The sequence below is a fragment of the Notechis scutatus genome, chromosome 1, assembly GCF_049901735.1.
Source record: "Notechis scutatus isolate UNSWTSFEM ecotype Mainland chromosome 1, rNotScu1.2, whole genome shotgun sequence".
NCBI lineage: Eukaryota > Metazoa > Chordata > Lepidosauria > Squamata > Elapidae > Notechis > Notechis scutatus.
The window spans coordinates 140677991-140694056 of record NC_142009.1 but is presented as its reverse complement, the minus strand read 5'-3'; the positions used below and the strand labels follow the sequence as shown (position 1 = coordinate 140694056).

Here is a 16066-nt window from a genome sequence, read left to right as displayed (position 1 = left end):
AGCAGTGGAGAGAACCGGTTTGGTCTTCGCTGCTCATCACTCCTACCGGCTCTTCAGAACCTGGCAGAACCAGTCGAATACCGCCACTGAAATGGGGACCATCCTTTTTCTTGAATGGTACTGCAGCTTTTTTACTCCAAACTACAGGTAGTCCTCGACATATGACCACAATTGAGCCCCAAATTTCTGTTGCTAAATGAAGCAGTTCTTAAGTGAGCTTTGCCCCATTTAATGAGCTTTCTTGCCACAGTTGTTAAGTGGATCACAGCAGTTGCTAAGTTAGTAACACATTTGTTAAGTGAATCTGGCTTCTCCGTTGACTTTGTCAGAAGGTTACAGAAGGGGATCACAGGACACCAGGGCACTGCAACCATCATAAAGATGAGTCAGTAGCCAAGTGTCTGAATTTTGGTCACATGACCATGGGGATGCAACAATGGTCATAAATCACTTTTTTTCAGAGCCGTTGTAACTAAATGAACTGTTGTAAGTCGAGAACCACCTGTACTTGAAAATGATGAACAAGGAAGCAAGTGGCTTTGTGTTCCATCCTCATTTGTTCCTACTATGAGGTTCTATATAATATTGCTGAACGGGGCATTTACAAGCTGCCTTATAGCAGCATCTTCTTCCCCTATTATTTCCCTACCAATTTTAAGTAATGCTTGAAAAGAACTGGTTCAAATAAACATATCAGAAAAAGTTGCAATAATTAGTCCTCTCTTTATTTTGTGTAGACTTCATGGAGCTCAATAGGACCTCCGACCTCTGTGTAAATACAACAGTTGGCACTGAAAATTCTAATGTTATCTTTCCATTACCTCTAGCTGTGCATAGCTTCCTACTTCTTTTATGTCTTCTTGAATCACAACCTACTGTTCCATTGTTGAAGGATACCGTTGAAGACTCAGGCAATCTTCTGTTTTCTAGTGAAAAAGATGAATCATGAGACAGGCTGCAAGGGAAATGTGGAAAAAAAATTCCTGCTTTTCTTCAGGACCCCCTTAGATGACAAAGGACTTCCAAGCTAGCTTGATTTAATTTTACTTTACACAACAAAATATAGCAACGTTCAGAGGAGATAAGTGAAAAGAGAACTGAGGTGCAATCCCTGCTTAGGACAGGACTTTACCTTACACTGAGTTTTAGGAGCTTGATTAACATTGAAACTTTCATTTCTCATCATTGTAAGTAAGCAAATTGTGTTTCCTATCAACCTTAAAACAAATTCACGCTATAATGGTAGTTTATGAAATCGGTTTTATCTGTGCCTTTTTCTTCTGCAAGAAAGTTATAACCCAACAGAGATGACCTTAGCAAAAGACATTGCTTATGCATTGTACTGTGAACCAGATTCTAACCTATATTGGCTTCATGTACTGTATATAGAGCAACTGAATAAAATTAATAGGGAAATATCTTGGAAAACTATTGTTCATTCTTCTGATAAGAACACATATGCTGTATAAAGGGACACAAATTAAAGAAATATGTATTAAAAACAATATTTTTAATATCTCCAAAGCAATTAAAGTTATTCAGCAAATGGAAATAATTGTGTCTATATATAGAAATAGCACTTAGACTTATATACCACTTCACAGTGCTTTTACAGCCCTCTCTAAGCGGTTTACAGAGTCGACATACTGCCCCCAACAATCTGGGTCCTCATTTTTCCCACCTCGGAAGGATGGAAGACTGAGTCAACCTTGAGCCTGGTGAGATTTGAACTGCCAAATTGCAGGCAGTCAGCAGAAGTAGTCTGCAGTACTGCATTCTAACCACTGTGCCACCGGGCTCATAGAACAAATATATAGAGAGAGCAAATATATATTTGTTCTAAACTTTCTTTAGTACTAAAGTATCATTTTCCTGCAGAATTTGAACAATGTTCTGGGAACATTGCAGTTTTATTTACCCAGAGTACTAGCAATGAATCAGCAATGACTGGAATGACAGTGATAATTGGAAGCTCATGACTTGTTTTAGTCCAGCAGCAACGAACCCTTAGAAATAGCCTTCCATATTTCAACTTAAAAAAGAAAAAGAAAAAGAGGCACTTGGAGAAGTTACAAACTGTGCTATGTAAGTGAAACCTGACAGCTGGGTAGGCATCTGTCTCTTCCCACGGAACATGTTATGCTTTCTCGGCTCCTTTTATCGATGTCATGCTGGATATATGGACATTTCTGATCAATCCTCTTGTTCTGTGTTCTCTCCCTTAATCCCCATTACTGGAACTTGGCAGCATAACCAGCCTTATTTGGAAGAAGGCATTCTTTCAACCGCTGTTGTCTTTGGGGTTGGATGTATTCTTAAAATATTTTGCTCTTGAGTTTGTACATCTTACGCCACTGAGGGATACTCTCATCAGAATGGCTTGTGACTGCAGGAACTTGCTACAGACAGATTTCAGAAGCCCAGAGCCTCCTTGTTTTGAAGTAACCTTAGGAAATGTACCTTGCTAGTTATTGTCAGTCACCAACTTGTTCATCGCTGATGCCTATAGAAAAGAAAGTTGTAAGATATCTGGCAACAACACTCTCCCTAAGTATCAGTAATGGTTAAAATTAGTTCATAGCCAAGTTTAGTTTAGTAGTGTTACTCTTAATAAATTTCCAGGTTTAATATTCTTTCATTCTTAAGTCGATGCAGGGCTGGGATTCTACTGGGTCAGACCCATTCAGGCGAACCCCTTGCTGGCAGCCAACCAGTTCGCTGCAATGAGCCCCTGCTCTTTCCTGTGCTTTATTTCCTTTTTTTTTTTAAAGCACGACTGATTCATGCGGCAGAAGGGTTTGCTATGCCTCAGCTGGCTTATTCACAGGGACTGGCATAGAAGGTAAGTATTAAGAGCTTTTTTAAATGCGGAGTGCGCATTTGGCACATATGCGTGCGCAATCACCGAACCAGTTGTTATACCAGTGGAATCCCACCCCTGAGTCAATGTCTCTATAGTTAGGTTCAGTTAGGTTCAGTTATTTATTGATTGATTTTATATGCCACCCATCTTGCGATACGGTATTGACATGTATACGTGGTATAATGTTTCACTATACCTTGTGGTCCTGGGAAAAAAAGAAAACTGGCCTCACAAGGTCTGGCCCCAGCTTTTCCATCTACAATATTCAATTTTAACGGTTGCTTTGTTGAATTCATTTGAGCTATGCCTTCCCTCTGTTCTGCAACTGTGTGCTACCATTACTTCCAGATGGCATGGAAATATATTTCTTGGAATTATCTTCCATTCTTTACGAATTGCTGGGAGGCACATGTCAACATATTTTTAGGATCTGTATGGTTTCCTTTTTCTTCCAAGTAGAATAAAATTTGCTGGTTTTGTTTTTAAAAAGACTTGACAAGTTTGGCTGTTACTACTGTATTTATTTTTTTTTCACAATATTTCATGATCAACTATAAATATTCTTTCCATTAATATCTTTCATATGTCACATTTAAAGCAGATGGCGTAGAAACAACAGCTCCATGGTTATAGGATAGACCATTCAGTGTGTATATGTGTATGTATGCCTATGAGTTAATGTTGACACCTGGCAATTGCCTGAACAAGTCCCTGAAGTTTTCTTGGCAAGCTTTCAAAATTGGTTTGTCATTGCCTGCTTTCCAGGACCGAAAGAGTGTGACTGGCCCAAGGTTAGCCAGCTGGTTTTGTGTTAAAATAAGACTAAAACTCAGACTTCTAGCCTGTGCCCTTTATTTACAGGGGTCGCCAACCTTTTGGACCTCAGGGACCACCAAACTCATAATTTTAAATCCCAGGGACCACTAACTGTTTCTGTGGGCATGGCCTAATTTGTGGGTGTGGTTTGATGGTCATGTGACTGGCTGGGCATGGCTTGTATGTAAATATTATAAATATAAATATTGAATTTTTTACAAAAAAGCAACTTTTACCCAAAATTAGGCAAAATAGACAGGCAGATTGAGTTGCTCACAGAATCACAGATTCATTCAGAGATCTATCTATCTGCCATCAGCTAGCTCAGTCTGTCACATAAAATTTGCTTGCAAGCAAACTCATGAAATTTGCTAGCAAGCAAACACAAAATTAACTCACACCATGTATGTAAATATTGAATTTTTTACAAAAAAGCAATTTTTACCCAAAATCAGGCAAAGCAGGCAGGCAGATTGAGTTGCTCACAGAATCACAGATTCATTCAGAGATCTATCTATCTGTCATGGGCCAGCTTAGTCTGTCACATAAAATTTGCTTGCAAGCAACCTCATAAAATTTGCTAGCAAGCAAACTCATAAAATTTGCGAGCAAGCAAACTCACAAAATTAACTCACACCATGTATGTAAATATTGAACTTTTTATTAAAAAAAAGAGCAACTTTTACCCAAAATTAGGCAAAGCAGGCAGGCAGATCGAGTTGCTCACAGAATCATTCAGTGATCTATCTATCTGCCATCAGCTACCTGAGTCCATCGCAAAATTTGCTTGCCTGAGTCTGCACTGAATAATAGAACCTTCAGTCCTAAGGGAGGTTCGGCTGTGCTTGAAAAAAAAAAAAAAAGGAAAAATAGCAACTTAGCAGGCAAGTTTGCCGGGCAAGGAGTGAGTGGGTGGGGAGGGTTCCCACAGGCCATGTGGGGGGCACAGCCTTGTGTTTCTGTGCAGCCTGGATTAATTGCTTTGAGGGGTGCTCTGGGGGTGACATTTCTCTGTGGCCCACCAAAAATTTCTCGCAGCCCACCAGTGAGCCACAGTCCACCAGTTGGCGACCGCTGCCCTGTAACCACTACACCAAACTGTCTATAGGCCATGCAGATCAAGGACCCAATTAACATTGGGTCAGAATGGCAGAGTGAGGACTCTTTATTTTTCTTTATTTTTCAATAAACTTTCAGAACCATGGAGCAGTTCAACCATGGAGCAATGGCAGCATGTTTCTTCTTTCATGGCTCATAAAATCAAAGTAACGACATAGTTGAAAAGGATTTAATACCAACATCCCAAATTGAAATCTTTCCTGCCAGAAGGTTCTTAGTAATTTCTGGTTTATTATTTAAAATTTTAGATCTAAAAAACTCAAGAAGCCCACATTCTCTCCTGCTCAAGAAGATAAAACCAAGTTAACAATTTTTCATGGAGAAGTGGATCCAGGAGAAGAACTATTTGGCACGTCTGAAGATTTTTCATCCCCTAGCAACAGGAAGATATTGGCAGTCAAAGAAGGTATTAATGAATAATCAAGTTTCTTGTTATATACTCTATAGCAGGGGTCCCCAGCTGCGGACCGGTACCGGCCCGTGGAACATTTCCTACCGGGCCACCGGTTTGCTGGGCGCTGCCATCTTGTTTGACGAGAAAGTGCTTCCGGGTGAGCTTTTCCGGTTGGAAAGCGGCGTTTGGGTCCTGAAGGAATCCTCGCGCCTTAGTTTCATCGAGGGGGGGGGGGCTTCGAACGAAACTAAGGCGCGAGGATTCTTTCAGCACCCAAGGCAAGGTGAGCTGAGCGACCGTCCCGAAGCCGTCCCAAAGCGAAGCCCATCGACAAAGGACTTTTTGGTGGACTTGAAGGTGGCGGGGAGAAGCGGGGGACGGCTGGCTGGCCGGTCGCTCAGCTTGCCTTGCCTTGTCATGCGTGCTGATGCCGGTACCGGGCCGCAGATCATTTTGTGATGCCGGTACCAGGCCGTGGCACAAAAAAGGTTGGGGGCCACTGCTCTATAGGATTTTAAAAAGTGTCACAAAACATGGAATCTTTGGTTTTAAAACTCTGTCTTAGATTCTGGATATACTGTAGTTACTTATTTCACAGTGGCAATTCCTTACCTAGTTTATTTAGCTAGGTTTATTTATTTATTGCATTTTCTACCATGCATTTTCTCTGACAGATCAAATCAATCAACCCCCCAATCTTATCCTTACATCAATAACCAACAATCTCATAGTGAACCTCCATGGCCAAGGGAAAGTTTGAACTTAGTCCTTGTTCAACATGTTAACTATTACTATTACATAAATCCTTCATGCAAAATGTTTAAAAAGACTGAGATAATTTAAAGAAAGAAAACAATACTTGCATCCTGTCTGTAGGATATATAGTATCCACTTAACTTTTCTGCTTACTATGTAAAACTGGAATGGGCCATTGGTTATTCTTGGTTAGGCTAATTCTCTTAACCATAATCAATTTTCTTGGTTAGAGAATTGTAGTGCAACAATATTTCAAAGCTTCCTCCAAGCCTAGTATAAACTATGCTTCATTTAGTATACCTAATGAATGAAATAACTCTATGTTTAAAAAGGAATAAGGGTCATTTTTTCCTGTTTTCTATGCAGAAGCAAATTGGTATCATAAAATCTTATTCTCTCGGGGGTTGATTTCCTCTCAAAATAGTTTGGCAGTGGAAGCCGGTGATACAACTTAGCATAATTCAGGATTCATGGCAATGTGACATAGATCAATTGAATCTGATAGTCCCCACTTTGCAAACCTCTTTATTCTTCTATGTGGATGGGGCCTACATGAAACTGGATCATATGAAACTAGTTCTGTGTTAATTCTTCTTGCACCCATGCAACTCCAATAGGTTCTTTGCCTACCCAACTCATTTAGAGCCATGGTGGCACAGTGGTTAGAATGCAGCATTGCCAGCTAATTCTTTTGACTGCCAGCAGTTCAATTCTCACCAGCTCAAGAATGACTCAGCCTTCCATTCTTCTGAAGTCAATAAAATGAGAACCCAGATTGTTGGGGGCAATATATTGACTCTGTAAACTGCTTAGAGAGGGCTGTAAAACCCCATGAAGTGGTATGTAAGTCTAAATGCTATTGCTATTTAGGCTGTAGTTGCTGTTTATCACTGTATTTTGACCTGATTCTGCCTGTCTTTTGTTTAAATGTTAGACGTGAAATTATTTGAAGGACCAGATCTTGGTGGAGTGGTAACTCTCGGAGATCCACTGCTGTTGATGACAGCCAGTGAAGACAAAGAACCTCTGTTAAATGTTAGTCCTGCTGAGGACTTGGAGGAACTATTGAGGTATTTGTTTGAATTGCATGATAATTTTAGTGTTGTGTGCGTATGACGTCTCTTTTCAAGCCTGTCTGTCTCAAGCAGCCCAAGATTGGAAGACAACTTCTAGGTTTAGCCTACTAAAGCCACACTCTTTTCAAAACTGGGATTGTATAAATAAATGTGAGTAGGTATGGATTTTAGCTATAGTTGTTTCCTCCATTCTTGTAGTTCTTCTTGTATTCTTTATCATGTTTTTCTCTTCAGAACTTCCGTCCATCCTTCTCCAAGGCAGTTCCTCAGAGCTAAAAGGAATTGTGTACAATAGTCAAGAGTTAATAAATTCATTCCAGCTGTAGGAAACACAGTAACAGAAAAGGCCATAAGGACATTGAGCCCAGCTCTGTACTAAGGGAACCAATCAGTGCTAAAGAGTTTCTTGATAGATACCTGTCCACCCACTTCTTGAATAAATCTACTCAAGGGAGATCATTGCCTCCCTCAGTAATTGGTTATATTGCTGAACTTTTCAAGTTTTTCAAGCAGAATCTGTCTTATTGTGACTTAAGTTCACTATTTTCTATCCTGCATAAGTTTGTTATTCAGCTCAGGTATACATGCATCTGAATCAATTCACCTCATAGGGTTGTTGTGGGGAAAATAAGAGAAAGGATTATTAGGTATGTTTGTCGCCATGAGCTATTTATAAAAATAGCAAAGATGGGAAATAGACAGACAGACAGGCAGTCTGACTGGCTAACAGACAGACATACTATTACCTGGGTACAAATCTCATAATAATGCTTGTAGGCAGATTTTCATAATCTCTGAATTAAACCATGTACAGTATGAAAAATACAATGGTTGCACATAGGAATATACTAGATGCAACAAATATATAGTGATCCTCTCTACTAAGTTCAAAAACTCCACATTTCCATTTGTGCATTATTATTATTGTTGTTGTTGGCATATGGTCTCTGTTGTGTCCCTGACTAGCTAAGTCTTCAACCTGGTCCGCATTTTGAGCGGGACCATCTTACTGTTCCCATTGGTTGGTGCCGTTTGACAGCAGACTATATAAGGAGCTGTCAAACGGCATCAGCTGGGGGCAGTTGGGGCTCCGGCTCCAGCCAGCCGGCTGCCAGCCCAGCTGGGCAGCCACGTTAATCTGTTACTGCTTCAAATAAAGAAACGTTATTCTTCAGCTCCTGTGTCTGCCTGGTGTGTCCGTCTAGACCAATACAACACTGGCGACGAGGAGTGGGATGTCAGAAGAGACACCCAGGCAAGAAGTTAAGTCACTGAAGAAAGAGTTGAAGCCACAGAAGGTCTGGAGCCGCAGACAGTCTCTGCGCGCGCCAAATTTAAAGAGCCTCCTCAGCTGAGGAAAAGAAAGTCTCTCTGAGCTGAGGAAAAGTCTCTCTGAGCTGAGGAAAAGAAGTCTCCTGAGCTGAGGAAAAGAAGTCTCCCTGAGCTGAGGAGAAAGTTACTGCCTGACAGGCACTCTAGCCTCCCGTGCGAAAGGCACTCCCTGTTAGCGCTACCAAAAGCGCAGAAGTCTGAAAAGCCTCCCCAGTCGAGGAACAGACGTCGCCTCAAGGCCCGTGAAGGCTGGCGAAACCCCGTTGGCGCTACCAAAAGCGCAGAAGTCTGAAAAGCCTCCCAGTCGAGGAACAGACGTCGCCTCCAAGGCCCGTGAAGGCTGGCGAAAAACCCCCACCCGTGGGCGCTACAAGAGCGCAAAGCCTACAGCCTCTAGCAGAGGTCCAGATTTCGCCTCAAGGCCGTGAAGGCCGGCGAGACTACTTCCACCCCCCACCGATCCGGCCTGCTAGTTACATGCTGCCGCCGCCGCAGGCTGACCCGACAGCCGCTCCGCCAAGGACGCCAGCGCCTCCGCTGCCGCCGCGCCGCCATCCGCTCTTCTGCCGCCGCTCGCCTCCGCTCTTCAGCCGCCGCCGCGCTCTCCGCTCATCCGCCGCCGCCGCCTACGCTGCCGCCGCCGCCGCGCCTCCGCTTCAGCCGCCGCCGCGCCTCCGCTTCAGCCGCCGCGCTCCGTTCTGCCGCCATCATGTTTACGCCAGCCGCCGCCGCTGCGTCGCCTCCGCTCTCCTGCCGCCACCGCGGCCTCCGTCTCACCGCCGCTGCGCTCATGCCGCTGCCGCCGCCTGCCTCCGTTTCTTCTGCCGCCGCGCCTCGCTGCCGCCGCCGCGGCCTCCGCTCTTCAGCCGCCGCCGGCTGCCTCCGCTCTTCAGCCGCCGCCGCGCCTCCGTTCTGCCGCCACCGCGGCCTACGCTACCGCCGCCGCGCCTCCGCTTCTTCAGCCGCCACCGCGGCCTCCGTTCTGCCGCCGCTGCGGCCTACGCTGCCGCGCCGCCGCGGCCTCCGCTTCTTCTGCCACCGCCGTCGCAGGGGCCTCCACAGCCGTCGCCTCGCTCCGCCGCCGCGCCGGCTCTCCTGCCGCCGCCGCAGCCTCCGTTCTGCCGCCGCCGCCGCGCAGCATCCGCAGCCGTCGCCTCTCTCCGCAGCCGCCGCGACCTCCGCTGCAGTCGCCTCCCGTCCCGGCCATCGCCGCCGCTGCCGCCTCCGCCGTGGCCGCCGACAGCCCGAGCGCCTCGACTTCCACCTGCTGCCGAGCGATGGGCCTACTGCGGGTGCAGCTCTTCGTGGGCCTGCTGCGTTCAGCTCCAGGCCTTTCTCCATTTCAGGCTTTTCACCATTGTGGACATGGGTGCAGCCATTGGCTCTGCAGAGATGCAGATAATAAAAATTCTCTCTGCCCCCCCTTTCCAATGGCTCTGGGGGATGGATCCGGTATTTAGGGGGAGGGGGTGTCAGGCGTTGAACAAGGAAGTTCCATGCACCCACCTCCAGGGTCTCTCCCACCTTGGCTTGTCTCCCTTGTCATTAGTACTACACTCCCCAGGGGGGCGAAAGCTAGGTAGGTGGGAGGTTGGATGTTCTTGTCCCTGCGGGGGCCAGGAGAGCACAACGAGCCTCCAGCCTTAGGGTTCAGGCACCTCTGCCCTACCCCATGCAGGCAGTCACCAGGCAGGGTTATTCACCATCTTACCTGGTTCCCCTTCTTAGGCTCCTGCCTGGTGACAGGTGGGGTGCCATTTTCTGTGCAAGCCACAGCTAGACCTGCCATCTCTACAGCGTTGGTTCCAAGGCAGGCAGCTGTCAGTATTTGACCCACAACCCTTGGGATGTGGGGCCCCTACTCCGCCACAGGCGGGAGGTCACCTGGGCAGGGTTGCTTGCCACGTTTGTCAGGGTCTCCTTCCCAGGCAAGGTTGGATGTTCTTGTCCCAAGGGGGGGCCAGGAGAGCACAACGAGCCTCCAGCCTTAGGGTTCAGGCACCTCTGCCCTACCCCATGCAGGCAGTCACCAGGCAGGGTTATTCACCATCTTACCTGGTTCCCCTTCTTAGGCTCCTGCCTGGTGACAGGTGGGGTGCCATTTTCTGTGCAAGCCACAGCTAGACCTGCCATCTCTACAGCGTTGGTTCCAAGGCAGGCAGCTGTCAGTATTTGACCCACAACCCTTGGGATGTGGGGCCCCTACTCCGCCACAGGCGGGAGGTCACCTGGGCAGGGTTGCTTGCCACGTTTGTCAGGGTCTCCTTCCCAGGCCAGGTGCTCGTCCCTGGCCACTAGTTCAATTTCCTCACTAGTTCAATTTCCGGTTATACCATTGTATTCCCAAAAGGCTGGGCAGCGCATGTCCTTAGCTAGGGGAAAGGGGTGTTGTGTCCCTGACTAGCTAAGTCTTCAACCTGGTCCGCATTTTGAGCGGGACCATCTTACTGTTCCCATTGGTTGGTGCCGTTTGACAGCAGACTATATAAGGAGCTGTCAAACGGCATCAGCCGGGGGAGTTGGGGCTCCGGCTCCAGCCAGCCGGCTGCCAGCCCAGCTGGGCAGCCACGTTAATCTGTTACTGCTTCAAATAAAGAAACGTTATTCTTCAGCTCCTGTGTCTGCCTGGTGTGTCCGTCTAGACCAATACAACAGTCTCCATTTGTGCATTATTATTATTGTTGTTGGAATATGGCGTTACATTAACCAGGAGACCGCAATGCTATTGCAGACTAGTAGTTTGGCTGCCAATTACCAGCTTTGTTGTGGGTCATACTCTCTTCCTAAGAAAGACAAATGGCTTTTCCTGCAGCTTTTCCTACACTTCCCTGGAGCTGCCTCATAAATGGGTGCTGCAACCTAGGAAGGTTTAGAGCTGGCAGGAATCTGACTGCCTGAACAGAGTACCAACTCATCTCCTCACCGAAATGGTACCTGTTTATCTACTTGCATAGAACATGCTTTTGAACTGCTAGGTGGACAGAAGCTGAGGCAAGTGATGGGAGCTCACCTGACATAAAGTGCTAAGACATGAATCGCTGGAGCAATCTGCAGTTTCATTAATTTACTGAGCCACCGCACCTCTACACTGGTATCTGAAGTATATAGAGACTGAAGAGTAATTGGGGACTCTAGATATTTATGAAGTCATCTAAATTCTTGCATTTTGATAGAGAAAATATTTCTTGCAGGTATAAATCAAACACTTTTAAGCAATTCCTCTTCTAGCAGTTCTTTGCTTTCTAAATAAATCATTGGATTGTTTACAGACTGAATTATTCCTATAACAGATCCATTTTGAATAAATTAATCACAGTTAATTTATATTTTACCGATTTCAATGAATCTGCTGATAATTTGACTTAAGACTGGATCTTACCAATAGTATAATTCTATATTACAGTTTCAATTTACTGAGCTATGCTTCACATTTTAACTAGAGTTCTTTGAAATTCTGTAGAATCACCTATCACCAACGCTAGGGAGGCACTTGCATTTAAATTTGGGGTGGGAGGAGAGAATGGAAGTTAGGCTGTTAGAAACATTTTAGAGTTTTAATAACCTGTTCATAATGGAAAGAAGAAGAAAAACACTATTGCATAAGGTCTCTTGGAAACATGATCCTTCTTAATTATGTATAATGGAACATTTTGTAATAACATGTCATATCAGGGACACCTCGTTCAGAGGAAAATGTCAATGTTTTTTATGTTTAAGAGCACATCTGATCTTTTAAGATATAATGTCTCCAAGGTATAACTCTATTTTATTTGAATTATATATCTGGGAAATATATATTGTGTGTGATGCCCCCCCCTTTTTATATTTTATTTTTATAATCAGAGATAAATATTTTGTTCATGTAAGAAAATCCTACTTTTGAGGCCTGTGAATTAAACAAGAATTTTTGGGAACCAAATCATTCACCAATCATATGTAAATTATGATCATTTCTGAATAAGTCAAGCAAAATATATCTGAAAGTTTGCAATCTATCTTTTTATGTAGCTCGGAATGGGAGAAACAATCACTTGCTAACCTGGTAAAGAAACTTGACAACCTATTCTGGATGGTCACTGACACAGATAAAGAAGGACAAATGTTCTACTCCTTCATATTCTCTTGTTGTTTACAGAACATTTGTAATCATTTCTACAAAAATGAGATATTAGCGGAGCAAAATAATGGATGAGCAAGCATATGCTGCAATATATATTTCCATTGTGATTAAGAAAGAATCTAACTCAAAGAAAGGGAGTAGCTGAAATTTCAGCAAAGTATTTCAGCAAATTGGGGGGAAAAGAAACTTGCATTTAGGAAGTTTATATTGTTTGGCCACATACAGTATAATCATGGGACTCTGTTATACACAAACCCAAACCCAAATGTATAATGTCTGTGTTGCCTGTGTGGGATTCATCAGATATACATAGCCACAAATCTTTCTAGGAAACTCAAAATTCTATTGAGAATTGAACTCATGATTATATATAGTGCATTAGTTTTTATGAGCCCTCAAGGCACTGGTATTTAGCAGTGTTACAGGAAAATATATGGAGACTCTCTTTAGAATTGAATATAAAATCTACTTCTTCCTTTTCTTAAAGAAAGATGATCTGTGTATAAAGGAAAGTAGATAATAAACATTCTAAAATATATACCAGTCTAAAAGAACTACATCAGCTCAAATATTTATATTTTTTTAAAATATGGCAATGACAGAAAATTTATATTCTCTTCAAATGCAGCATTCTTATTCTTAACATAGCATTACACTGCCCATCTTCTAATCCAAACCGAGATCTTGTTGCTTTTCTGACTTAAGATGAATGAGATGCACAAAGTTGATTCCATGAATATTGTACCAAACCTAGATATTATAGGTAAATTAAAAGTAGAACAAGTGCATCAAAAACATTTTAGGAGATTCCAGTTCTACCAGATTAAGAAAGCAGGAATAATATTTTGCTAACAAAAAAGGCTGGAAAATGAAGACATCCTAAATTAATTCTAGGTATTGCTTTATCCTATCCTCTATATTATATAATTTCCTCTTTTCCCCCCCTGGAATCTGAAACAATCCTCCCAAGGTAAAAAGTTACTGTGCAGTTTTTTGTTTGTTTAGGAAAACAAATGTGAGGGCATGATAGAAATTTATAAAATTACACATGGGATGGAGAAAAAGAATAGGAACTTGTGCCCTTTTCTCATGACAGAAATTGCAGTCGTTTAATGAAACTGGATAATGGTAAATTCAGGACAGAACAAGGAAACCCTTCTTCATATAGTGGATAATGACATTAGATATAGAAGTTTGTTCCCCAAATATAATGATAGTCATCTACTGTATTATTTTACACGTTCATGTCGGTCTTGACTTCTGGTGACCACCTGGACATATCCCTGCAGTTCTCTTGATAAGATTTCAAAAGTGATTTGCCATTGTTGCTTTCTTCCTAGGGTTGATAGAAAGTGACTGGCAGAAAGTTGGTCGCCCTGTTGGCTTTGTGCCTAAGAAGCGACTAGAACTCACCATCTCCCAGTTTTAGCCTGGTGCCTTAACCACTACGCCACCTGGCTTTCATTCATCAATTTAGATATATTTTTAAAAGACAGTGCTATCAGCAGTTACTAGTTAAAATAGCTACAAGATGTTTCCAGAAGTGCAAGCAGAAGCATATCTCTGAACATCAGTTGTCCAAATTCCACAACTATGGAGGGTCATGTTCTTTTGTTCAGTTGTAGATTTCCTGTATGTCTCTAGTTTGATCCTTACAGGAAATTGGATAATGGACCTTCTTGTTTCTAATCCTGGGTCTTCTAGCATGGTGTCCACAGATACTTTGATGCCCATTATGCTTCCTGACTCTGCAGATTACAGGTTGAGCTCAAACATGAAAAGCCATGGCCTCTGGAGAAGTAAAATGGCTGGATGAAGGTTTTGATAATCCAGTGCATTTAGAGGGCATCTGTTGGGGAACTGGGAATTCACTCTAACTAGCTTACCTCAGAAAATTACTTCTACACAGGAGACCATTAACTGATTAAAGATAAAGCCAACAGACCTTCTTGTTCAGGCATTGCTTGGCACTAGAAGACAATAATCCTAAAGCATATCAACTTCATTTTAAACCTTTCCTTGTATCCTTTATCCAAGTTCCTGTTTCTACCTCAGTCCTACTTAAGAAATGCTGCCTTGTGTGATAGAGATCATGGATTTAAAGTAGGGATTAATTTAATTTTCAGTTGACTATTTTAGCAGGAAATCATACTTTATCTGAATCTGGCTTTTTTTTTCTCCTGGCTGATGTTTGCTTGACAACTGCAATTATCATAATCACTAGGTTTGTAATTTCAAACATTTTTTGCAGGATTAATGTTCAAGCCAGGGACTTGACTAGAGCCTTCACCCCCAATCTGGCTTTTGTAATGATATTTAAATTAAATATTTGCCTTGTCTGTTATTATATGATGTTTAGCAATTACAAAGTAAGCATAGCGGGAATTCAGAAAAAGTCCTAGTTTGAACATAATCTTCCAGAGGCACAACAAACCTTAGATAACAGATAACAGAGTTGGAAGGGACCTTATAGGTCATCCAGTCCAACTCACTGCCCAAGCGGGAGACCCTACACCATTTCTGATAAGTGGCAGTCCAATCTCTTCTTGAAGGTCTCAATCTCCTCTCAAAGTACAGCCAACAATTTTTCAGGAATCAGAGCTACAAACATCAATTGAGTTGATAGGTCAACTTGATCACTGTTGTTATAGAAACCTTTTATTGATCTCACAATTCTGAACAAGTTCCTCAGTACTCTTTAATTTTCTCTGCCTTCTCTCTCATCAGAGAAACACAGGTGGATGCTGGGAAATATAGTAGCTTTGAAAGGTTGATGAAATAAATGAATAAATACCATAGCTCTTGAATTACAAATAGATGCCTGCTTTAGAAAGAATTTCAGTAGAGAAGATTATAAAGTCAAGTTGTTATAGGGGTAAGGAGAGAATTATACTTGCTCAAATCACTCTTACTGTGGGGCTAGCTAAGGCCTACTTACACTATGTTATTTATCTTCTCTGGGAACAGGGGACTTTGGAAAAAGGGCTTATACTTTAACTACCGAGAAATATCAGATCTTTGATATAAAAGACATCAAAGCCGGATAAATTTTCAGAGAATGAGAGAACTATAGCAACTCAGAATGAAGATAATATTGCAGGCTTGATCAAAATCTTCACTCATGGAGAGGCTTGTAAAATCCTCACTCGTGGAGAGGCCGACAAGCTTGCTTTCCATGAGTGAGGATTTTGATCAATTCTGCAATTTTATCTTCATTCTGAATTGCTACAAGACAGGACCTGCTAAAAAAGTGAGCCCAATCTTACAGGTCAGAAGGATATTCTCTTTTTGTTGAAAAACACCTTCTCCTTAAAGTGGAAAGAGAGTGATGAGGATAGAATGGATGTTTGCAAAATACTGCAAAACCAGAACAGCTGTTGATTCCTTCCTCTTTATCAGGCAAATAAGTAATAACATCTTGCTTCTGTCAAGAGGCAGTTAGGAATAGGATAAATTAAGGCACCACTTTAAAAGTACTTGTTAATACAGGAAATGGGGGCTGAGCTCCGCCTTCCAAGACACTGTTAATGTCATTCTTATGCAAATTTGGTGAGATTGAATGATAAGCTATCTTTCTTAGTTATGAGTAC

The 16066-nt window shown here is 42.8% G+C and overlaps 1 protein-coding gene across 3 annotated transcripts in view; it reads left to right on the top strand.

Annotated features, from left to right (window-relative positions):
* The window catches only part of HS1BP3 (HCLS1 binding protein 3), a 102507-nt gene that overhangs the window by 25741 nt on the left and 60700 nt on the right, over positions 1 to 16066 (top strand). For all 3 annotated transcript variants that reach the window (XM_087947318.1, XM_026675550.2, XM_087947314.1), the window contains exons 5-6: positions 5047 to 5204; positions 6883 to 7018. In XM_087947318.1, coding sequence (XP_087803444.1) covers positions 5047 to 5204; positions 6883 to 7018 — 294 coding nt within the window. The remainder of the gene's footprint in view (positions 1 to 5046; positions 5205 to 6882; positions 7019 to 16066) is intronic.